At 46.8% G+C, this 24,769-nt stretch overlaps 1 protein-coding gene across 2 annotated transcripts in view; it reads right to left on the reverse strand.

Moving 5' to 3' along the window:
* SPRING1 (SREBF pathway regulator in golgi 1) overlaps positions 1 to 24,769 on the reverse strand; it is a 222,041-nt gene that overhangs the window by 102,086 nt on the left and 95,186 nt on the right. Inside the window, exon 5 of one of the 2 annotated variants that reach the window (XM_057526700.1) lies at positions 19,888 to 20,377. The exons of the other annotated variant lie outside the window; for it this stretch is intronic. Within the exon in view, the coding sequence (XP_057382683.1) occupies positions 20,300 to 20,377 (78 nt within the window). The 3' untranslated portion in view covers positions 19,888 to 20,299. Of the gene's footprint in view, positions 1 to 19,887; positions 20,378 to 24,769 lie in introns of those variants that run through there. 2 annotated transcript variants of the gene reach the window in all.

A 24,769-nucleotide genomic window follows, 5' to 3' on the forward strand; every position in this document is an offset into this window, starting at 1 on the left:
CAGGTTAAGATGTAGAACATTACCAACACCCCAAAAGTGTTCCTTGTGCTCCTCCGAGTTATCCCCCCCCCCCCCACCAAAGATAGCCACTAATTTTACTTCTGTCCTTATCATTTGTTTTGCTTGGTTGTAAGCTTTAGGTAAATTGAACCATACAGCATGTTCTTTCACTCAGTGATATGTGAGAGAGATCCCTCCATGCTATTGTGTGGGTTTGTCCAATTTCATTGCTATACAGTATTCTATACACAGTGTTGCAATTATCACATTGTAAGAATATGTCACACTTTATATATCTGTTCTGCTATTGATGATACTTGGGTTGTCTCCAGTTTGGGGCTTGCTATAGACTGAATGTTTGTGTCCCTCTAAAATTCTTATGTTGAAACCTAATCCCCACTGTGATGATATTAAGGGGTGGGGTTTGGGGGAGGTAATTAGGTCATAAGGGTAGAGCCCTCATGAATGGAATTAGTGTCCTTATAAAACAGACCTAGAGAGATCTCTGTCCCTTCCACCATGTGAGGACACAGTGAGAAGATGGCCATCTATGAACCAGGAAGTGGACCCTCACTGGACACTAACTTGGCTGAAACTTTGATCTTGGACTTCCCAGCCTCCAGAACTGTGAGAAATAAATGTCTGTTGTTTATAAGACACTCAGTCTATGATATTCTGTTATAGCCGCCTGAATGGACTAAGACAGGGCTAATACAAATAATGCCACTATGAATATTCTTAGCCATGTCTTTTGGTGCACACATTTACTTATTGCTATTGAGCATATTCCTAGAGTACATGTGCTGCAACCAGTTTTTGTAAATACTGAATAAGTAACTTTCCAAAGCGGGTGTCCTAATCTGCCCTCCTATCTTAAGTATATGAGTGTTCCAGCAGCTCCCAGCATTGCCAACACTTGGTATTGACAGACTTCTTTCTTTGTAATTTTAGCCATTCTTGTATGTGTACGTGTAAAATTTATATACAGTAAAGCTAAAAAATGTTAGGTGTCCAGCTAAAAGCTTTTACTCATATAAAAATTATTTGCGGTTTGAATCATATTCCCTTAATTACTAATGATGTTGACTCTTTGACAGGTTTATTGGCCCTTTGGATTCCTCTTTTATGAAAATCATATTCATATGTTTTGCTCATTTAAAAAAGAATGGATTGTTTTTCTTTTCCTTATTGATTTACGGGAGTTCTTGAAATACTCTGAATATGAGTCCTCCGTTGATATCTTTATTCCAACTATCTTCTCCCACTCTGTGGTTTGCATTTTCATTGTCTTAATGGAGTCTTTTGATGAACAGAAGTTCTTAATTTTAATGAACAACTGATCAATTGTTTTTTCTGGTTCTTTGTGTGTGTGCCCTGTTTCAGAAATATTTGTTAAAGGAAAACTGTTTCTATACTCACAACACTTCTGAACCAAATGTGTTGGATTTTTTTCCCCCAAACCAACCAATTTTCCAATTTTGGGACACAAACTGGGTGTCCTATAATTTAATTCAATTCTGACACCAACTACACGCATTTAGCATCAAACTCCACAGGTTAAGGGCTCAGTCCCACAAGACTATCCCCAGTCAGACACCTGTCACAAGTAACGGTTGCCCCAGGTACCCATAATTCTGTCTGACTTGGCTAAAAAGTCAGGAGTTCCCACAACACCCACTCCCCACATTTGATAATTTGCTGGAACAGCTCACAAAATTCAGGGAAACATTTACTTATAAAGGATATAGATGAATAACCAGATGAAGAGGTACATAGGGTGAGATCTAGAAGGGTCACAATCACAGAAGCTTCTATCCCCATGGAGTAGGGATGCCCCACTCCCTGAAATATGATGTGTTCATCCACTCAGAAGCTCTCCAGAACCCACAGTTTAGGGATTTTTATGGAGGCTTCATCATACAGGCATGATTGGCTTTAAACTCAGTCTCCAGCCCCTCCCCTCTCCCCAGAGGATGTACAGTGGGTTTGAAAGTTCCAAGCCTCTAATCATGGCTTGATCTTTTTGATGACCAGCCCCCATCCTGAAGCTAACCAGGAGACCACGAAGAGTTACTTCATTAGAACAAAAGAACCTCCTATCACTCAGGAAATTCCAAGGGATTTAGGAGCTGTGTGTCAGGAAACAGACACAGAGTCCAATACATATGTCTTATTATGTCACATTTGCCTATCCTAAAGTCATGAAGACGTTCTCCTATGTTATCTCCTAGAAATGTTCTTGTTTTACCTTGCACATCTGAGTCTACAACCATCCTAATAATCTCAACCAGGAATGTTCAGGAGTAAACATTACCCACTGCAATATTTTCAGTCCCTTGTGTTCTTCCAGAATCTTGCCATTTGCCATCAAGAGGTAGAGTCTCTTTTCCCTTCTTTTCAACCTGGGCTGGCCCCTCTGACCGCCTCAACCAACAGAAGGCAGCAGAAGTGACAGCATGACTTCCAAGGATAGGTCACAGAAAGTGATATGGTTTCCACCTGGTTCTCTCTGTCTCAGGACATCTGCTTTGGGTCACCATGGCCACCATGTAAGATATCCAGCTGCCCTAAAGCCACCATGCTGGAGAGACCACATTGATATATAATATACACCCAAGGAGCCCAGCTGTTCCAGCCCCCAACTGTACAAGTCTTCCCAATTCAGATGCCAGACATGAGCATGAAAACTTCTAGGTGACCCCCACCCTAGCCATAGGAGATACCCTGAGCTAGAACTGCCCAGTCAAGGGACCCATCTTTCCAGGCTCTAGCTTAGCACTAGTTTTACTGGGAGAACTAACCTGTGGACCGGAGTAGGCTGGTTTCCACCCCTGCTGTTTATTTCAGGCGTGTGTTTTCAAACCCCAAAGACAAAGGAAGCTTTGATTTTCCTTTTTCAAACCTCATTTCAATCTACTTAGTGTCTATGCAAATGGAAGAGCCCATTCATGAAAGGAGAAAGACTCCTGGAGAGCAAACAGATGGGAAAGATGAGATAAGACATCCCCCTTGGATACTCTTGAAGGGTAGTGAAGTCTTGGTGTTCATCCAGAGAGATTAGCTGGGGATCACTTCACAAGCTTTGTTCAGAAAGATAAGACCCAAAGCAGGGCTGGGGGAACCCCTACCCCATCCAAAACTGGAATATGGCCGACTTCACAAAGAGATCTCCTTGCTCCAGAGTCCCTGTCACTCAGCTTCTGTTTCCAGCCCTCTAGCAGCTCACGTTAAAGAAAAAGCTCCTTCCAACTAGTACCCAGGGATTAACCAGGCCTCTGGGATCCAGTCCAAGGGAAACGGCCGGTTCTACTTCCTGGAGGTTTAAGTGGAGCAGGCAAATCAGCGTGATTGATTAATTAGCAGAACTGCATTTTTCACTTTTTAAACACACGTCTGACTTGCTAATAATGGCAATAACACCTACCTCTATGCACAATCATATTACTTACTTGTTTATTCCCCACCCGCACCCCACCATACAAGTTACAGGAGATCAGAGAGCTGAGTCATCTGCTTCTCGCCACAGCCCCTGCACCCAGACCAGTGGGCTCCAAGACTACTTCCTGAATGAATGGGTGAATGAACGAGTGAATGATAAATGATAATAGCAACCCTTCAGGGGCACCTGCTCCAGGCAGGCACTGTCCATTATTTCACATCCTCCTCCAGCTTCCCTTGAGGGAAGGGTGGTTGTTTTGGTTTTATAGAGGTTAGGAGATTTGCCCAAAATTTCAGACTCACTAAGGGGCGGGATCCAGTTTCGAACCCAGCCCCTCTGACTCACACGCCATCCTCTTTAATACTAAGCACAATCTTGGCCACAGAGGGGCCTGGGAAAGACCGCCCACCCTTTTTCTCTTTCTTGGGTTAAGAGTGTTTTCACAAGGGCCTTGGAGACCAGAGTCTAAAACTCTAACCTGCTCTGCTGAGCCCAGACCCGGCCCCACAGCCCCGCCCGGAGCCTCTGGCTTAGGCCAGGGTTCCTGTCCCACTTCTGTGGCCTGGGAACTCAGGGCAAAGGGCAATTAAATTAACGGGGTCATGGAAAGAGGAGGAGGGTGAGAAGCTGGTGGCCAAATCCAGAAAGGGCAGATTTCAATTTGCATAATAATTTTGTTATCAACAATAGGCATCCAGGACATCTATTTAAAGGCTGTAATGTTAATTTAATGGGAAAAAACCTAATACAATTCCCCCAGAATTTTTCAATTAAATTAATGTGATGGGCTTTAATGGATAGCTTAAGTAGAGAGCGTGAATAGGAGAAATATTGCATAAATTATACATACATTTATATATATGTTACCCATACATATAATCTCTCTGCTCTGAGGTTTTGACATATGAGAGGCCCTATGCTTAAATCTGGTAACCAGTTATAACTCTATTGCAAGTACAGTGACCCTTTTTTCATCCAAAGAAGGGGAGGGCTCCTCCCTGTGGGGTTTCTGCAAACCTCTTCCCTTCAACAACACACCGGGAGACTCGGGTCTTAAAGAAACAGAAGACTCAACGAACGATAGGCCACGACAACACATACGTGCACAAAAAGTCAATGATATGAGAAATCTAGCAATGCAAAATCCTCTTCCTTGATCCCTGCTCCCTAAAGACATCTAACGGGACAGTAAATAAAATGGACTAGGTTTCAAGAACCACTTTACTTTCTCAAGCATGAGTTCATTCACACGTCTCATTCAGTGAGTGTTTATTGAATAGCCACTAAATGCTGGACACTGTTGTAGGCGCTTCCAGGAATGTTATAGTGAACAATCAGACGTGACCCCTGACTCACAAAAAAATCCAGGATGTGTTCGGGTAAGCTCTTCATGCTTCCATTTTGTCACTTGTAAAATAAAGAGGATGACTGCAGAAGCCACGGGTCGGTGTCCAAGACGGTCCCCAATAATCTCACCACCTGGTTTTCACACCTTTGTGTGGGACTCTCCCGCAATGAATAGTGGAACCAGTAGGATATTGCAGAAATGGAGTGAGACTGCTAAGCCAAGGTCATAAAGACATCGCAGGCTTCTCTTTCTTCTCTCTCTCTCTCCCTCTCTCAGCTCATTTGCTCTGAGGGAAGCCAGTCACCATGTTGTGAGGATGCTCAAGCAGCCCTAGGGGGACATCAATGTGGAGAGGAACTGAGGCCTCCTGCCATTGGCCAGCATCATCTTGCCAACAGCCATGTGAGTGAGTCACTTGGAGCAGGTCCTCCAGCCCCAGCCAAGCCTTCAGATGAGACTGCAGCCCCACCTCACTAACCATCTTCAGATTTCTGACCCACAGAAACTGTATGCGATGATAAATGTTTATTGTTGCTTTAAGCTTCTAAGTGTCAGAATAATCTGTAATGCACCAATAAATAGCCGACACAATATTCTCCCTTTTCAGCTGGCCTTGGGTGAAATCATATGGAGGCAAAGTCGGTCCTCTTTTCAGGGTCTGCACCTGCTTCCCATTCACCTTTGTGCATCGTGTGCCCTTTCCTAAGGCCACACTCTCTGCTCCTTTGCTTAAGCTCTAAGCTGATGCACAGCCTCAAACCTTGACTGACCATTCTCAGAGGTATTTTCATTTTAATTAAAGTCTTTCGAAAATCAAAAAGGATTTCAGACCCTAAGAAACGAAGGTCTCCAGGTGAAATCTCAGGAAACCAAGGAGCTGTTAGGTGATGGGAGCTCTTAGGGATCCTCGCATCACTTCTCCCAGGGTCCCATGCTTTTTACTCAATTTTGGCAGCCAAAACAGAAAGGGCACACAAGTACCTAACACTGACTCATTTCCAGTTTTTAGCATCAATCTTTGTTTCCGTGGGCAACTTGTCTCCTTCACAGGCTATGATGCTTCATGAATTGCTGATACAAAAGATAAATAGCTAAGTGAGGTTTCCATTGATTCAACTCCAAAATGGACCAGCAGTGAGCATCATTGAAGTTCTGGCCACACCAGTCCACAGAGGTGGCTGTGAACTTGCAGGGAGCCCCAGATTGAGTCTTGGCTCGTGCATGAACACAAGTGAGTCCATGCATCTCTCTGAGCCCATTTTCTCTTTCGTAAAGTGGGGATATTAATAGCTGTCTCACGCGGGTAGGAGGGAGCCTGGCACGTAGGAGGAGCTGAACGCACACTGCTCTTGTACAGCGCCCCATGGAGAGCGTGGCAGAGGCAGCGGGAAAGAGCCTTTCCGCTCAGCATCCAGCAAACTATCTCACTGAACCTCACAAGAGCTGACACCTAAGTGAGACAGTGGGTCTGCTGTGCTTGATGGTGAGCACTCTCTGACTGGCAAGCTGGACTGCAGAGGGCTGCCCAGCTACCAACAGCTCTGCTGCCCGCCAGTGCAGGTGGTCCCTCTGGGCTGTTTCCCAAGAGGGTTTCCCTCTGAGACTGACTGCTGAGTTGGCCCCTTTCCCGGGAGGCATGAGGACAAGAGCAAGGGGAGTAGGGAAGCCAGAGTTCCACAGGGCAGAGTGCTATGCTCTCGCTGTTGGGATCGACTCCATCGGAAGTGGAGGCAGGCTGAGTCTCCATCGGGCAGCACATTTAGGAAAGTCATGGCAGGGCTGTCTCCAGAGCATCAGACCCAGGATGCCTGGGTCCTTCTCCTGGTTTGTACAAGCCAGGGTAAGAGAGCTGCCACTCTACAGAGCCGGAAGGATGTGATTTGAGGATTACCCCAGCCATCTCCACTACCGTATGGATAAAGTCTGTCTACAGGAAGAGAGAGGGGGGCACACAGCTCCGACTTCTTAACCGTTTCCTTCTCGTTTTGAGCAGGCAGCTGGGTCCTTGTCCTCTGCAGCACGGTTCATTACTGTCCGTGATGATCAACAGTAGAATCAGGATGAAATTCACTAGGCAAATGAGCACTAACACCTTGTCTTGTAAATGAAAGTGACCAGGTTGTGTTACAGAAATCAGACAGGTAGCCAGACAATGAAAGGATCAGTGAGTTTTTTGCCCTTGATAGGAGTTGCTCTTTGCAGTGGAGGCTGTGACAGAGTGATGATCATGATAGCACCTGTCAACTCACCTCTCCATCCATGCATCCATACATCGACTTGTTCACCTATCCATTCATCCATTCATGCATCCACCCATGCATCAATGCATCAGTCAATTGATGCAGCCAGCCAGCCAGCCAGCCATCCACCCATCTATTCATCTATCCACCACCTATTCATGTGTCTATCCATCCATTTATCCATGTGTCCATCCACCTATGCATCCATCCATCCATCCTCACGTCCATCGATCCATCCACACAACCATACAATCATTTACTAATTCATTCAGCAAAACTTTATGGAGTACCTAGGACATCCGTGGACCTATGAGAGATTCCCAATTCAATGTGCATTTACTGAGAGCCTACTCTGTGCCTGCTGTACTACATACTGATTTGCAAAGGGGAATAAACCAGGGCCCTTCAAGGAGTTTACAGTCTGGTTATGGGTGGGGGATAGAAAAGTAAACATCCATTAGAGTGAAAAGAGTCTAGAGAAACACAGAGGAGACCACAGAGCCCATGGTTCAAATTGGCCCGCAGCAGTGGGAATGGGGCTGCCCAGAGCCTTTTAGTCTCCACCCAATCACCACTGTAAGTAACTGTGTATTTGCTGAATAGTCAGCAAAGGGGCAGCAGAGATAACCCACCACTGTGTTTCACCTGACTAGCACCTTTGAGGAGAATGAGTACACTCCCATTCTCAGACATCGTGGTTCAGGTGGAGCTGACCCCACTCACCTGCTCCAGGTCTGGCCAAGCAGAGAACCAAATACTCTTGGCTATAGGAATAGGTTCTGGGGTGTGGGCAGCAAGCCCTCCTTGGGACCTTGGTGGGGGCCTGGGGAAAGGGAAGACTGTCCTTTCAGCGCTGGTGAGTTTGGAGCTGCCAGAACCCATGCTTCCCACCACGGAGCAAGTGTGTCTGAAAATGATGCCAACACAAGGGAAGAAGGACCGAGAGGAGGAGAGAGGGAGGACGAGGACGGCGTTGTTTGGCCTCCTGGATCCAGCTGTGTCTCCTCTGATACATGAGCCAATACATTCTTCTTATGGCTTCAACTGTCTACGGCGGTTTCTATCACATACAACCTAGAGTCCCAGAGAACACACTTGGGAACATTCAGAAATAAGACCCGTGTCCATAGGAGTAGGAACTGCTCCATCAGGTAGCTTTGCTTGCATGTTGGGAGATAAAGCAGTGGAATGGTAGGTGGGTGGATGGGTGGGTGGATGAGTTGATGAATTGATGAATGCTGTCTTGATCACCAGTCAGTCGCAGCCTCATATGTAAAGAGCAGCTCCTATCGAGGACAGACAAGGTTCATTGACTCTCTTCTCCAGGAGAGCGGTGACCTAGATTTTCGTTTTAGCCCTGCCCCTAATCTGCTGTGTGATCTTAAGCTAGTGACTGTCCCTCTCTGGGCCTCAGATGCCTCAACTGCAAAGTGAAGGAACTATATGAGATCCACGTTTCTTGAAACGTAATCAGAAGAACAGTAGTCTTTTGAAATGAAATGGAAAAACTATTTACATATGTGTATGCTTAGGAACTGTGATGAGTTAAATTGTGTCCCCCCCGACCCCCCAGCCAAAGAAACACTGAAGTCTTAATCTGCAGACTTTCAGAGTGTTCCCTTATTTGGAAATAGAGTAATTGTAATTAGCTAAAATAAAATCACAGTGGAGTAGGGGAGGCCCCTAGTCCAGTATGACTGGGGTCCTTATAAGACGACAGCCATGTGAAGACAGACACACAGAAAGAAGGCCTTATGGTGATGAAGGCAGAGATCACAGGGATGTAGCTGCAGGCCAAGGAATACCAAAGATTGCCAGAGACTGCCGGAAGCTACGAAGAAGCAAGGAAGGGTCTGTCCCTAGAGACTTCATGGCTCTGCTGCCATCCTGATTTCAAACTCCTAGCCTCCAGAACTGTAAGACAACAAACTTCTGTTGTTTTAAGCCCCCCAGTTCATGGTGCTTTCTTATGGCCGCCCTAGGGCCCTGCTAAAGGAGTCAGGACATCTGCTAATTCTGTACGGCGCACCCCCTCAGAGACCACCAGTCATAATCTTGCATTAAAAGCTCTAAGAAGGGGCTTCCCTGGTGGCACGGTGGTTGGGAATCCGCCTGCCAGTGCAGGGGACACAGGTTCCAGCCCTGGTCCGGGAAGATCCCACATGCTGCTGAGCAACTAAGCCCGTGCACCACAACTACTGAGCCTGCACTCTAGAGCCCGCGAGCCACAGCTGAGCCCACGCGCCACAACTACTGAAGCCTGCGTGCCTGGAGCCCGTGCTCCACAACAGGAGAAGCCACCGCAATGAGAAGCCCGCTCACCGCAATGAAGAGTAGCCCCCGCTTGCCGCAACTAGAGAAAGCAGGCGCGCAGCAACGATGACCCAACGCAGCCAAAAATAAATAAATAAATAAATAAAAATTTTAAAAGAAAAAAAAAAGCTCTAAGAAGTCCTCCAGAAAAGACTCACTTAAACGCATCTAATCCAGCATTTCCACGACCTCTTTGATTACTGCTAAGATTTGATGATCTCTAAGATCTGTTCCAACTGTGACTTTGAGGGATTGCTCTTAAGTTAATCATCTCAAAAGGAGAAGACGTGGGTAGGAAGGGGTCAGACAGGGAATGTGGATAGGTCGAGTGAAACTTTCATCCTTTTTATATTTTAATTTTTTAAAGAATCCATGTATGTGGTTTAAAAATATTCAAACAGTAAAAAAAAAAAAGCTGTACAATGAAAATAAATCTCTCTTCCACACCTCTCCCCCAGGCCTTCACAAGACACGGCTCCCCACTCTCTTATTTATTCATCCGGAGATAATTCTATGCATATATAAGCACATATATAGATATGCTCCTTGTTTTGCACAAATGGTAGTCTACTATATTGATTGTTTTCCACAGTGCTTTTTTTTTAACTTAACATATCCTACAGATTTCTGCATCAGCAGATACAGAGCAGGGTTTCTCAGTCGTGGCACCACTGGTGCTGTGGGCTGCGTAACCCTTCACTGTGGGGCCTGTGCCATGCATTGTAGGACGTGTAGCAGCAGCCCTGGCCTCCACCCCTTACATGCCAGTAGTGCTGCCCCTCCCTCTTCAGTTGTGACAACCAAAAATGTCTCCAGACTTGGACAAATGTCCTCCGGGGGGTAAAGCTGACCAGAGTGAGAACTACTGATATAAATCTACCTCATTCTTCCAATTGCCATCCAGTCTTCTGCTGCATAATTTACTCACCCAGTCCCTTTCTGGAGGCCACTTAGGTTGTTTCTGGTCTTTGGTTAGTATAAACAACGTTATAATGAATATTCTTGCACATGTGTCTTTGGCCCCAAAACACAAGTTTAACTGTTGGCTAAATCTGTAAGACGTTGTCTTGTTCACCACTCAGTAAATATTGGTTAAGTAAACATATGAATAGAAGGAGAAGAATGGGAACTGGGAGCTTCCAATTCCCATCTTTTCCACTAAGTGGGGTAAATGCTGCCTATGGTTGGAGGAAATGAGGCCAAGGCAGAGAGAGAAACAGCACCAAGAGAGGGAGTTCTCATCTAAGCCCCTTGATCCAGTCATGCCTGAAGCCAGATCCTCCTGGATTTGCCCATTCTGTGAGTTAATGTATTTTCTTTATGGCTTAAGCCTGTTTGAGTTGGGGTTTTGTACCCTATAACTAAAAGACTCCTGGGTGTCAACAGAAGCAACAGGAGTACCTCCAAGAAAACTGTCCTGACCCAACCCTCTTCTCTGGGCTCCTACAGACCCTGTGCTGTGTGCACTCAGTCAAGTACTTCCTCTGTGAGAATCACTGTCCCCTCACGGGTCTCCTCACCCCTCTGTCCACAGCCCTTGCCCAGACTGGCTGCTCAGAAGGCTCTGCTGGATGAATGAGTGTGAGTACCATATGACTTGCAGCCTCAACGCCTCCGCTAAGTGAGGGCTCAATAAATCCATGCAAGGAGCCTTCTGGCAGCAGAAGAATCCTCTTAACTCGATTCTGGAAGCTCTGCCAAGGGAGCAAAACAATACCCGCTCCAGGGCACGAGGCTGTGCAGGGAGGAAGGGGTACCTAGGGGTGAGGGGCTGCCTTCCAGGAATCTTCGCTGTCCTGAGCCACTCACTGGACGTCACTGGGCAAATGGCCCAATAGCTCCTGAGGTCTCTGACTGCGCTTAAACTTTCCACTCACTTCCAGAACAGGTTTGGCTTCACTGGGAACCATCCTGCTTCGGCAAATCATGCCCCACCTGCTGCAAACAAAGTACACCATTTATGTCATCAATGTTTATAAAGTGCTCTGAGTGTCTTGGACAAGAGCCTCCACACAAGCACAAAGCTTTACAGGCCAGCAGAAAGGACTAGAATCTCCTTCAACAGCTTCCAATCTGTAAAGTGGCCCAAACCCATGCCAGTTCATGCAAGAGGATCCCGAAAGATCGAAAGACCAAGGAGGGAGGAAAGCAACAAACATGAGTGCTAAGTGCTAGGCGCGTTCACACACATTCCATATTGTTAAATGAGCACCTACTGTGTGCCAGGCACTGGTCTAAGCGTTGGTCTAGGTGTTCAGCAGTGAACAAAAGCATTCATTCTAGTGGGGGTGGGGCAGGCAAATAAAGAAAGGAGTCATTTCAACTACAAATAAATGTTATAAAGAAAAGAGAACAGGGACTTTCCTGGAGGTCCAGTGGTTAAGACGCCTTGCTTCCACTGCAGGGGTCATGGGTTCAATCCTTGGTCAGGGAACTAAGATTGCACAAGCTGTGTGGCATGGCCAAAAAAAAAAGAGACAGAACAGTGAGGATGGGATAAAGAAGGTCTCTGGAGAGGTGCTCCTTGAGGCTGGAAAATCACTTCTGTCACCTGCTCGATCCCCACAAGCACTGGACATCACTGTCCCCATTTTATGAAAGAGGAGGCTGCAGGTAAGACAGCACAGTGGTCTGCCACAGTCAAACAGACAGTCAGAGCACGCTGTATTAAGGGTACCTGGGATTCATTTTCAGCAGGTTTGATAAGACACTCAGACACAGAAATGACTGTCATGAAGTAAGAAGTGTATTGTACTCATAGATCCCTAGAAACAGGAGGCAGGGCCCAACATGCAGGGTCACATGGGGAAGCACCAGGGTCAGTCAGGAGGCAGAGGCAGTAAGGGAAAAATACAGGCAAGAACTTTTATTGTGGTTTCTCCTGGAAGGAACGGGTGAGGCAGGGTAAACAGGCTCAAGAGGAGCTAGTTTGAATAATCTTAGCGAGATCTTGGGCATGGGGGCTGTGCCCAAGTTGTGTGTCCTGCGGTGATTAGGGCAGGTAGACAGTGGCTCAGAGGGTGAGAGCCCCATAAAGAAGAGGGTTGGAGATGTGAGCTTTGGATTGGTTGGTCTGCATTTGAAAGGTGTGCTTCCTGGCTAGTTGTTCACTATCTCTAGGAACTGGCTAAGCCCAGGAGGAGCAGTCCCTCCCTGGGTAGCAAGGTTCCAAGATGTTCAAAGCATCAGAATATAGAAAATAAGACACAGTTAATACACAGACTCAGCCTGGGGCTCAAGCTGCCCCCTTGGCTGCCCACAGGCACTGCAGGGACCAAGACCCTACTAAAAGGGACTCTCCACCTGTGGGAAGGATGCAACAGGTTGGGTTCAGCTACATATGGAAACAGCAGTGTTGCTCTCGTGTCACTTAGACACTATCTTGGCATGGGCTCATTAATCCTCATAATCCTGCAGGCAGAAGGGTAAAACGAGATAGAGAGAGGCCCTTAAATTGTGAAGCTGATGAAAAGGAAAATGAGTTTGTGCTGGGATGCCCAAGAATTGTTTTATTTTCTTATAAATTCTGCCCCATTTCAATTCAGAGCTTTTTGTCAAGAGCAAAGGACAGAGGAGGTGGTGTCCTTGATTAAAACAACACAAATACTGTTTTCAAAAATGTAGCTGGCTGGTGCCCATGTTGTTTTAATTTGCTGGGACCAGATTGTCCAGCCCTCGTGGATTTGATCCCAGGCAGGCTCGTTTGACTTATTCAGAGAAAAACTCTATTTTCAGCCACAAACTGTACCCCTCACCCTGGCCAAGTAGTATGTTGCAATCCTTGCTAACAGTTCTTGTCCAGGAATCCCAAGCCCACCTTCTGGATCCCATCTCCAGATGCTACTCGCATGTCCTCCACATGCCACTGACCCCACAGCTGGTCTAGGTTTACCCTCAGAGTAAAAACAGGAAAAGGTACGAGCATACGGTAGGTACTCCATAATTGTTTGCTGAGTGAATGAGTGAGCAGTTGGATGGATGGATGGATGAACAGGTGGATGGATGGATGGATGGATGGATGAGTGGTGGATGGATGGACACATGGATGGGTAGATAGATGGATGGATGAATGAGTGGATGGATGGGTGGATGCATGCATGCATTTTCTTTAGCCATTCGTTCATTGATGGCTTTGGGCTTTAGGCTTGGTTCAAGTTCTACCAGGCTGGTAAAAAGAATTTTCTCTCTCTTTTCCAGTGAAATGTTTCTCCCCATATTGACTAGAACAGCTCTCTCTCTTTTTTAAAGGGGCTACCTCCTTCTTCAAGAAAATAAAAATAGAACTACCATATGACCCAGCAATCTCACTGCTGGTTATAAATCCAAAGGAAATGAAATCAGAATCTTGAAGAGATATCTGAACTTCCATGATCACTGAAGCATTATTCACAACAGCCATGATATGGAAACAACCTAAGTGTTCACTGACAGATCAATGTCTAAAGAAAACGTGGCATATTTACACAAAGGAGTATTATTAGGTCATAAAAAAGGAGATCCTGCCATTTACAACAACAAGAAGACATTATGCTAAGTGAAATAAGACAGACACAGAAGCACAAATATTGCATGGTATCACTTATGTGTGGAATCTAAAAACGTCACTCTTGCAGAAGCACAGAGTAGAACGGTGGCTGCCGGGGCAGGCTGGGGAGTACAAGAAACGGGGACGTGTTGGTCAAAGGGTACTAACTTACAGCTTGAAAATGAGTAAGTTCTGGAATCTGTTTAATAATACTGCTGGTTAATAGTACTGAATTGCATACTTGAAATTTGCTAAGAATGTAGATCTTAAGTGTTCTCACCACACACACAAAATCGTTAACTATGGAAAATAAAAATAGAAGAATCCACCTCTGTTTCTTTCATTTTATTCTTTTCTCCTACTTTATGCCTTCAAACAAGCCTGGCGGCACGGAGAACACAGGGAGCTCATGAGGACAGTCTCTCCTTTAAAAATGACCATGATCTCACTCCTCCTCCCACCCCCGTGGAAACTGGAGCACGGCTCAAGGAGACCTGCTGTCACAGGATCCTGCTTATGGGCACAAAAGCTGGGAAATTTCAGAGCCAGTCTGGGCCAGGGGAGGCCAGAGCTCGTGAGCTGGGCTTAAATGATTCTTCCAGACTGCAGAGAAGAGAGTGGCCTGCCCGCAGGCCAGCCTGCCCAGCAGCAAACAGGAAATCCCAGAATTTATAGATGACCCCGTTACAAGGCAAATGTTTTGGAACAAATTGTTCTTCTTTTTAAATCCTTGTTTTCCACAAGTTTTTCTTTCTGGATTCCCCCCTCCTTTCCACCTTCCCGCTGTCCTTGTTAAACCAGGGCCACAGCGCCACCTGCTGCCTGACATGGGCAGCAGGACTCCACTGGGTCCGGCTCTGGGTCCTGTCCCCAGCTCCCCTGCCCTACAATGAATGGGTGGGAGAGTGGCTTTCTGGCTCCTGTCCCGAGAGTTTGTGCTTAAGATCACGTACCAAGCGCAAGAGAACTGTTCCTGTGGTTCCTATGTGACCTGAAGACTTGCAGCAAACTCTCCCCACCGCACGTCCTTTGGGAGAGCCAAGACTGGTGGAAAAAGCAAGTCATGTGGCATCACCGTCCAAGGCCAGGTCTCCACTCCCCGCACACCAGCTGTGCCAGCTTTGGCCAATCACGTCAACCCAAGGAGCCTTGATTTCTTCTGGACTCAACTGCAGCTACTTCGCCAGGTGGTGTGGGAAACATAGGTGCACATGCCTGGCCCACAGAAGATGCTTCATTAACATTGGTCTCCTATTTGGAGTGTTGCTCATTGGGAGGGAACAGCCTGGAGAGTCTTAGAGGAAAAGGCTGGACCTCAGAAAATTGGCATGTCTCTCTCCTTACAAGACTGAGAGCTCCACACAAGCACACCACACCAGGGAACACGATGAGCCTAAGCAGAGCCCCCACTTGTGAGCTGAGTGACCCTGGATGGGTTGCTTTTCCCTCTTCAGTCTCAGTTTCCTCCCCTGTATCTGGGACAGTAGTTGTACCCATACCACAAAGCTTGCTCTGAGCATTGAAATGAAGGCACATCCAGAACTTAGCAGAGGGACTTGCAGGTAGTAAAATCCCCCACGACCCTAGCTATAATCGTCATTATGAGACGAACACGGTGCCTGACACATACTAAGCATTCAGTAAATGAATGAATGAAAACATCAGAGGATAGAAGGCAGAAGACTTTGATTAGTTATAGACCAAGCACCAACGTGCAATGAGACACTAAACGTCACTGTGCCTGATCCTCCTAATCCAGAAACGTTTCTTTATTGAGTATAGGACCCTCTGCCCGGGACCTCAGTTTTTCCACCTGTCAGATGGGCATGACATCCATCCTCCCTTTTTCTCAGAGATACAGAGGGGATCTGTCCAGGGGTGTGTGTGAAACTGCTTTGAAAAGTTTAAAGAGTGCAGGAAGGAAGGCCTTATTTTCACTTAGAGTGGTCCCATGTGCCTGGTGGCTTCACCCTCATCCTCCAAGGGTTCCTGGGGCTCGCTGGGGTATGTGGGATTTCTCTTGACACAAAGTGGTAGCCATATCCCTAAGCCCTGACTCACTGTGGGGGCGGTGGGGGTTCAGACGAGTTTTATACTATTTACAAAGGCTGGGCTAAGTAACTCTTTTGCTACTGACACAAGTTGAATACACTCCAAGAAGTGAGTTCCCTCTCTAGGAAAGCTCCTCCTCTAACCCAGAGAGAGAGAATAATACACAGCACGTCTCCAATATGGTGACTAGTTGGAGTGATTCATGGCAGGTGGATCAGGTGACATCAGGAAGCAAGGCTGGGGACACCTTGGGCACCACGATGGAGAGTCCCAAGCTAGTTTGGAGGGCCCTAGGGAGCCACAGAGGATTCATAGGCAAGGGAGGAACATGTCCAGAAAGAGAATTCAGGCAGCTGCATGAGGGATAAATTACAGCAAGGACTACACAGTTCCTTCCATGCCATGTGGCCTAGAGGTAGGATAATCAACCATCCTGGATCACCCAGGGCAGAGGGAGTTCCTGGGACATGGGATCTTCAGTTTTAAAACTAGGAAAGTCCCTGGGACTTCCCCGTGGTCCAGTGATTAAGACTCTGCACTTCCAATGCAGGGGGCATGGGTTTGATCCCTGGTCCAGGAACTAAGATCCTACATGCCATGCAGCACAGCCAAAAAATAATAAATAACTAAAATTAGTAAGTAAACATTAAAAAAAAAAAAAAACTAGGGAAGTCCCGGGACAAGTTGGTCACCCTAATTCAGTGCAAATAGCATCTCCTGGAGTTGTGCAATACTGATTCCAACTCCTGCCCTATAAGGCATGCTTTCCCCCACCTCCTCACCTGCTCTCACAGATAACCTGTCTCCTGTCCCTCAGTTCTATTCTGCCGAGCAACGACTAGTTTATTGAATTAATACATAGGGATGGATTGCATGCTTATCCCTTCTAGGTAATCTCTGTGCATTTAAACAAAGGCCTCCTGGAGACAGTGTTTAATCCAGTGGAGTGACTCTAACCATAAACATTTTTAACCCAGGCGAGGTGGGGAAGACTTGGGGGCAGTAAGAGGGGGGTTGCCTGCATCACATCCCCCACATCCTGTCAGCCGCTATCTAGTTTACCTTGCACAGAGCCAGCTCTGTCGTCCTGGCTTTCCATTCACCCTCCTCCCCTGCCAAGCAAGCCTGCAGGAGCCTGGCCTGCTTAAATATTCTGTAAATAATGCTGACTACAGAACTTTATAGATAGACTCACAGAATCATAGCAATAGGATCACAGAATGTCAGAGTAGAAACAGATGCTAGACATCATAGAGTCCAGGGTCAGAAAATACACTGCACTCATGCTGCCACTTCCCCCCGCCAAGCCCATGGCAGACATCGCTAATCAATCATGACACTGTCTAGCTGAGCTTGTTTGTAGCCTTAGAATCCTTCAAGGCATTCCAGGAAGCAACTACCAATTAACTCAGATCTACTAATAATAGCTAAGGTTTATTGAATACATTTACTGTATTCCTTTTCCCACACCCTTTCTCACTAGTACCACTTGAATCACTAATTGTTTGCCAGGCCCTTTATATCAGGGTTTCTCAATCACAGCACAGCTGATATTTGGGCTGGATAATTCTTGGTTGTGGGGGGCTGCCCCATGTATCCCTGGCCTCTATGCACTAGATGCCGGTAGCACTGCCCCCCGCCCCAGTCATGACAACCAAAACTGTCTCCAGGCATTGCCAAACGTCCCGGGGTGGGGGGGATGGGGGACAAAGTCGTTTCTGGTTGATAACTATTTGTTTATAGATTTTCTCTGATCTTCATAACTCCTCTGGATTTTTATTTTACAGATGAAGAAACCAAGGCCAAGAAAGGGCCCAAGACTAGTTGGGGACAAAAGCAGGATGCAGAGCCCAAATTCTCCTCCAAGGGCTCTTCCTCCTCCAGCCATTCGGGAAATTCCGTTCAGCTCATTGTCTTTGGCTGCAAATTCCCCGGGGGAAGGAATGGAACCTGCAAGGCTGAGAAAAACCAGATGCCTAATCGATGCTCCTGCATTTGACAAGGGGCTGGAGGTGGACGGGGCCTGATGCCGCATGGCAAACATCTCAGGCTCTTCTCCCCTGAAAATGGCTCTGGGTGCAGAGGCAGCCTTGGGGAGAGGCTATCTGGGAGCCTGTGATGCTTGAAGTGGCACGGAGGCTGTTCGAGAAGAGGCAGCACTATTACTAATAATACCCTCCTTCCCGTGAACGTTGACAGGGCTCTCCCCACTCCATGGGAAGCACAAGAAATCTGGCTTTGCCCCCAGAGATTTGGGATTGAAATCCTGACAGTTTGGACATACAGCCCGTGGGCAATGTTTCCCTTCTCCGGGGCCTGTGTCTGTGCCAAGAATTCCTAACAAAGAGGGGGGGGGGGGCAATTAATTAATTTTAAAAACCCTTAAAAAAAAGGCTCATGCAACTGACTGGTAAGAAACTGTCCATTTTTCTCCTTGGTAGCGATCAAAATGTCGCGAGTTTCTACACACGTATTTCACAGACGTTCCATAAATCCTCTCACTGTGCTTCTTCCCTATAAGTAAGGTCCCCTGGGAGGTCATTGAGTTTCTTCACTACATGTATTCAAGAGAAAATTGGATGTAACACTTAGAGAAGGCAGCGGTCAGGGGAGGGGGGGGGGAGTGGGGTTGGGTGGTGGAGGGTGTCTGAGGAGAGAGTATAGACTGAAAGTTCAGGGCCAAGGACAGCGACACCCCTTGTCTTGGAAATTCCTGACATTTCCAAACCATCTTTGGCTTCTAGTACACAAACAATCTCTTTGTGCTATCTTTTTATCCCTTTTACGTATTTATTTCTGACTACAAAAGTAATACTTTTTTTTCACAAAATCTGAAAGGGGAGAGGAAAGTAGAAAGAAACAAAACAGGACTCCCCCCCGCCAAAAAAAAAAACCCACCTCGGATCCCAAGGTTTCTTGCTTTGTTCTGTTTTGTTTTGAAGATTTTCCTGGGCAGTTTGATAGCATCATTTCAGCCACGGGGGTCCCACTTTCAGTGTGTGTGACAGTCACCCAGGGAGCTTGTTAAAACTGCAGAATCCCCAAGCCTGTACTCCCAAGGGTGGGGGGTTGTAGGTCAGGGGTGGGTCCCACAGATCTGCGTTTTAATAAAACCCTTGCTTGACTCTGATGTGGGCGGACATTGGACCACACTTTGAGAAATAATGAGTTTCAGGTTTTTCAGACCCTCGGCAAATCAGAGATGCGAAAATCCAGATTTTAAACAAAAATCGGGGTGGGGGGGGCGAGGATTTGTTTTCTGGAAGGGCTTGGCTTAAATAGGCATTTCCCTTAGTGCCGTTAACATATGATTCCGTTCACACTCGGTGATTCAGCGACGCAGCCAGGACTTCATCTGCGGCACTCTGGGCCAATACGGCAAAACGCCACCTTTTTACAGAGCAGCGGTGACACCCATCTGCTCAAATAAATTAACGTTTCCATCTCAAATAACTCATTTGGCTGGATCATCAAGGTTACATGCCAACTCAGAGAGGGGAGGAGGTGATGCAGGGGATGGGTGGCGGGCAGGAGAGGCATTTTGCAATGTATAAATTGCAACACCGCTGCATTTTTATAGCCAAAGGGTGGGGGGGAGGTGAACACAGTTATAGTGTAAATCACAGGCACCCGGTTACTGTCTCCTTCCATAATTCCCACTGATGCCTTGGGGTAGGTCATAGCCAGGGCTGTATCAGCTGATGGGTACAGAGAGCTGGGGCCGATGTTCCTGTGCAAGATACTGTGTGGAATATGCGTGAGCATGTGTGTGTGCACACGTGCATGTGTGTGCATGTGTGTGTGTTTTGGGGGGACAGTATCAAGAAGTGGGGATTGTTCTAGACAATAAGATCAAGAAGTTCAGTGAAGGGCACAGAGTACGTAGTGGAAAGGTATTTCTTTTCTTTTTTTTTAACTTTGTACTTTGAAATAAATTTAGAGTTGAAGAAAAGGTTCAAAAATAGTACAGAGATTTCCCGTATATGCTTCACCCAGCTTTCTCTACTGTTAACATCTTACACAACTATTGCACAATGAGCCAAACCAGGAAACTAACATTGCCACATCACAGTTAATTAACCTACAGGTCCTATTCCCATTTCACTAGTTTTTCCACTCATGTCTTTTTTTCTGGTGAGCGGGTACTTTCAAGTCAGAGAGATTTGGGTATGAATCCCAGCTCTGTCACCGTGAAACTGCCCAAGCCCTACCAGCTCTCGGAGCCCTGGTTTCTTCCCCATAAAATGGGAGATGACCATCTCCACCTAATAGCATCCTGGTGACGACTGCACGCAAAACTGTGTGTCCAAAGCTCGGCGCGGAAGTAGGCACCAATGTTCGTTTTCTTTTCCCAACCTCTTTCAGTGGAGCACACTCCATTCTCAAGGACAAACCTGGACATTTGCATAAATTCCTGTTGGACCAGCTTGACTTAATCTCAGCTGCTGGATCAAGTGGCTCTGTTTTGGAAAAAAAGAAAAAAGAAAAGACAGGAGGCGAGGAAATTAATTAGGAAGCCATTGGAATAACTCGTGTAAGCTAAGTCTGCACAGTGGCAGCAGAGAGGGAAGGAGAGGAAAAGTTTAATAAACATTTCAAATGCAGAATAAAGAGGAGCTGATGACGGTTTGGATGTGGAGAGGGGAAGTGGGAGGAGCCAACGATTAACAGATTATACTTCTGAATGACTGCTAATCTCTTTCACTGAGATGAGCAAGAGGGAACCAGCTCAAGGGAGGAGAGAGGCCAGAAGCAATAATAACCCTAACCAGCACGTGTTGAGTGCCTGCTGTATGCCTGCCAGGCACTGCACTTAGCGCTTTCCGAGAGCGATGTCACTGAATTCTCTTAATAACCCAAGAAAATTGTGACACAGAGAAATTAAGTCACTTGCCCACATACTTTTTGGGGGAAGTATTAAAACAAAGTACCTGCAGGCAGGACCAGCTACGTAATTTGCCAGGCTCACTGCAAAATATAAATGAGAACACCTTGTTCAAAACGTATTAAGAATTTCAGGACGGTGAGAGCCAAACATTAAACCAAGCACGGAGTCCTTCTGAGACTGGGGCCCGGTGTGACCGCACAGGTCTCAGGCCCTGCTGCAGGAAATCTATATGAAGGCAGGCAAGAAGAAAGACTTTGAGACAAGAAAAAAGCTAAGAAAAAAAAAAAAAAAAGGAAGAAGAAAGCTAAGGAAGAGCACAGACAGCCACACTCACTGCAAGCCGCAAGAGAAACTCACAAGGAGTAGCCGGCAAGTAGAAGCAGGAAGAGGAAGACGCAGTCAGAGCCACCGGGGTTGAAGGAGCCCCTCTGTTTGCCAACTGGGACACTGCTGTTGGCTTCGGAAGCCCAGCTTCTCGGGAGGCGGGGAGGCAGAAGCCGACTGCATTACACAGTGGGCTGAATGGAAGTGCGGGAGCCGCAGGGCAGCCCTGGCATTCTTATCTCAAGAAGTTCTCCCCTTGCCAAGATCAGAGGGCAAGTTTGTGGCACCACAAAAGTGATTTAAAAAAAACAAAATCAAACTGCTGAAAGACTGCTTCTCATTTGGGTCCCCTGGGCGCTAAGAAATGCCTTCCTCCTGCTCTTTCTCCCCCCACTTAGCCTCACAAATGTTTGGCTGACTCCATCCTTAAATTGTGGCCGGGGACTGGAGCTGAAACGCCTTTGAGGATTCTCGCACAGCAACCACTAAAATCTCTTTCTGGGGACTCAAGTGCTGCCAAGGCTTCAGTGTGGCCAGGGGGGCTTAGATCCGGGAACGGGCTACTTTCCTTTGTTTGGACAATTGTAATCAGGAGGGACAAATCATCATGGGCTGTTTATTTATAGATATTGGCCGGGCTGTTGGTCTCATTCCGAATAAAGATACTAAAAGGAAAAGAGGCAGCTCGTAGCTCCTAGACTCAGCCTCACAAAAAGAAACTTGCCTTCCATTTCAAAGCCTCCTGTTTTCAGTGTTATCCTCCTGAATGTCTTCACTCCCCTTTTCCTTCCTAAGCCGTGGAGTCCCCAAACTATTGGAAGCTCCCCCAAATGACTGGCCTTCCACCCAAGGATGTAGATCACCACTGACATTGGCACTGAACCCCTAGACTTCCCATGACTGGTTAATTCCTGAGCCTAATAATAATCGGTGTTTTCAGGAATTTGTATGTTTCTAAAGTCACAGGACTTGCCCGTACCACAGCGAAAGTTTAACTTTTTAAAAAACAGACTTCATTTTTGGAGCAGTTTTAGGTTCACAGCACAACTGAGTGGACAGTATAGAGAGTTCCCATGTGCCCCGCCCCACCAACACACACAGCCTCCCCACTATCCACGCCTCCCGTCCCAGTGGGGTATTTCTTACAGTCGATGAACCTACACTGACTCACCATCACTGCCCAAGTCCATAGGTGACATGAGGGTCCTCCCTTGGTGTCGTACACTCTATGGGTTTGGACAAATGTATAATGACATGTATCCACCATTACAGGATCATACAGACTATTTTCACTGCCCTGAAAAGTGCTTTGTGCTCCACCTATTTATCCCTCTCAACCCAACTGCTGGCAACCACTCATCTTTTTACTTTCTCCATAGTTCTGCCTTTTCCAGAATGTCATATAGTTGGAATCGTATAATATGTAGCCTTTTCAGAGAAAAGTTTAATTTTAACTTTTAAAATGCATGCTTAATGTGGAAAAACCCAACTGCACAGAAGTAGATGCCATTTCTGGTGTGAACTAGTCTGTGCTATGCTATGTTGCAGCTCCAAAATCTCAGTCACTCCTAACGAGTCCATTTCTCAATTATACAAAGTCTGATGCAGGACAATGGGGACTCCCCCAACCTCAGCACATGGAATCAGAGTCACCGCAGCAAAGGGGAGAGTAAAGTAAAAAACTCCCACCTGCTTCTAAATACCTCCACCCAGAAGGGACACACAGACACACTCACTCCAGTGGCCAGATTAGTCACTCAGCCCCTATCAAACCACATGGAGAGGAGGAAACGGATGTGAACACAGGGCTATGCAGTGAGCATGACTGTCTCTGCCACAAACTGAAAGTTATCTCCGAGCCCCGATCCTGCTCTGCAGAGGTAACTAGCTCCTGGTAACAGCTGGGTCGGTATCCTTCCAGATCGTCCTCTAATATATGCGTATTTATGTACGTTGTTCATAACCTGCTCTACTACACAGTCACGTGTGATACGTAAAACTTCTTCTTTTACATAAATGGGACTGTACTTTGCCTGCATTCTTGCAATATACTTTGTTTTCACTTGACAGTGTATCTTGGGCATCCACTGCGGTAGAGATGAGTTTAAATGTGATTTAACAATAAAACAGTGACAGTAAACTGTTCTCTCTGGTGCTCTCTGCTCTGGTTGTGAGTTCCCGGGCCACAGGGATAGCACCTCATCACTGGTGCCATTAACCGGGGCTTTCCTGTTTACTAGGCGTGGTGCTAAGTGACTTACCCACTCCCAACAATGCCAGAAGGTCGATGCCATTATCAGCTCCCTCCAGTGTTCAGACGATGTACCTGTAGCTCAGAGAGGTAAAGAAATGTCCTGTCCAAGTTCACACGGCTGGTGAGTGGCAGGAGGCAACCTATTGGACTCCAGAACTTGGGTTTTCTCCTCCTTCTTGCCTGTGGTGCATCTTCGAAGCCTCAGTGCCTACCCTGGTCTTAGTACTTGATAGGTGCTAAGTAGTATTTATTGAATAAATGGCTAAGAGGTGCGCAAAGACTGAATGGAATCCCCAAAACTATTTGCAAATGGCTGTAGGCACCTATAGACTTACTGTCACTATCAGTCTCCAGACTCTTAAATATAATGTGTACTTGTATTCGTATTCTGATGATACTACAAATTCCTAAGGACCTAAACCATGTGTTTCCTGCTAAGTACCTCCAACTCCCACCAGCACAGGGTGAGAGCATCTCACCGTCCTGCTGGGAACCCCCAGGCTCCCTCGCACTTACACTGAAACCCCCGGTCCCACCAGGCAGTGCGCCTCCCCTCTGCTCACAGATTTCCTTCACTCCTCTGTGTCTCTGCTCAAATGTCCCTCTCCAGAGGCCTTCCCTGACCCCTGCCTTGAAGAACACACTCTGTCTTCTCCAAGCTAGGAGTCCTCAGCCTCAGCACTAATGACATTTGGGGCCAGACGATTCTTTGTGGTGGGGGCTGTCCTGTGCATTGTAGCATGTTGAGGAGCATCCCCGGGCCCTCCCCACCAGATGACAGTGGCACCCCTACACACACACACCCAGTTGTGACAGCCAAAAATGTCTCCAGACATTGCCGACTGTCCCCTGGGGGCAAAGCCACCCCCACCGAGAACTCCTGTTCTAAGTGATTAGCATGTACACAGCAAGCTCTCAAAAAAGGTCAAAAAGATGAACCTATTCTAAGAGGCTAGCACAGCCCCTCTAAAGAGGCATTTCTCTGTGTCCTTCTGGAAACGACCCAGACCACTAACCATGGCAGCCCTAGAAGGAGCCTAGGACTGGTCTTCTGTTAAACAGAATTAGACCTTCTAAGCAAAGACCTTCTGTGAAAAGACTTTCTGGGATGTACAGTGGGGAAATGCTCAGGTTTTCTCTTTGCTTCCTAACTAGCCACAGACGGGGAAATGAATAAGGGAAGTACGTTCATTCTTCATTACAGCATCCAAGAATTCCTGCCTGGACTTCTCACTCAGAAACCAGGTAGGGGCTGCTGACAGGAGCAGCTGGGCTGAAAGGCAGGGAGCCAAGGGCTGGCTTAAAACTCTTTCCAGGTCTACTCCAGAATAAAGTTGTCTCTCTCTATATAACTAACCCAATTCCATGGTTAAGAACACAAGTTCG

The sequence above is a fragment of the Balaenoptera acutorostrata genome, chromosome 13 (assembly GCF_949987535.1).
Source record: "Balaenoptera acutorostrata chromosome 13, mBalAcu1.1, whole genome shotgun sequence".
Classification (NCBI taxonomy): domain Eukaryota; kingdom Metazoa; phylum Chordata; class Mammalia; order Artiodactyla; family Balaenopteridae; genus Balaenoptera; species Balaenoptera acutorostrata.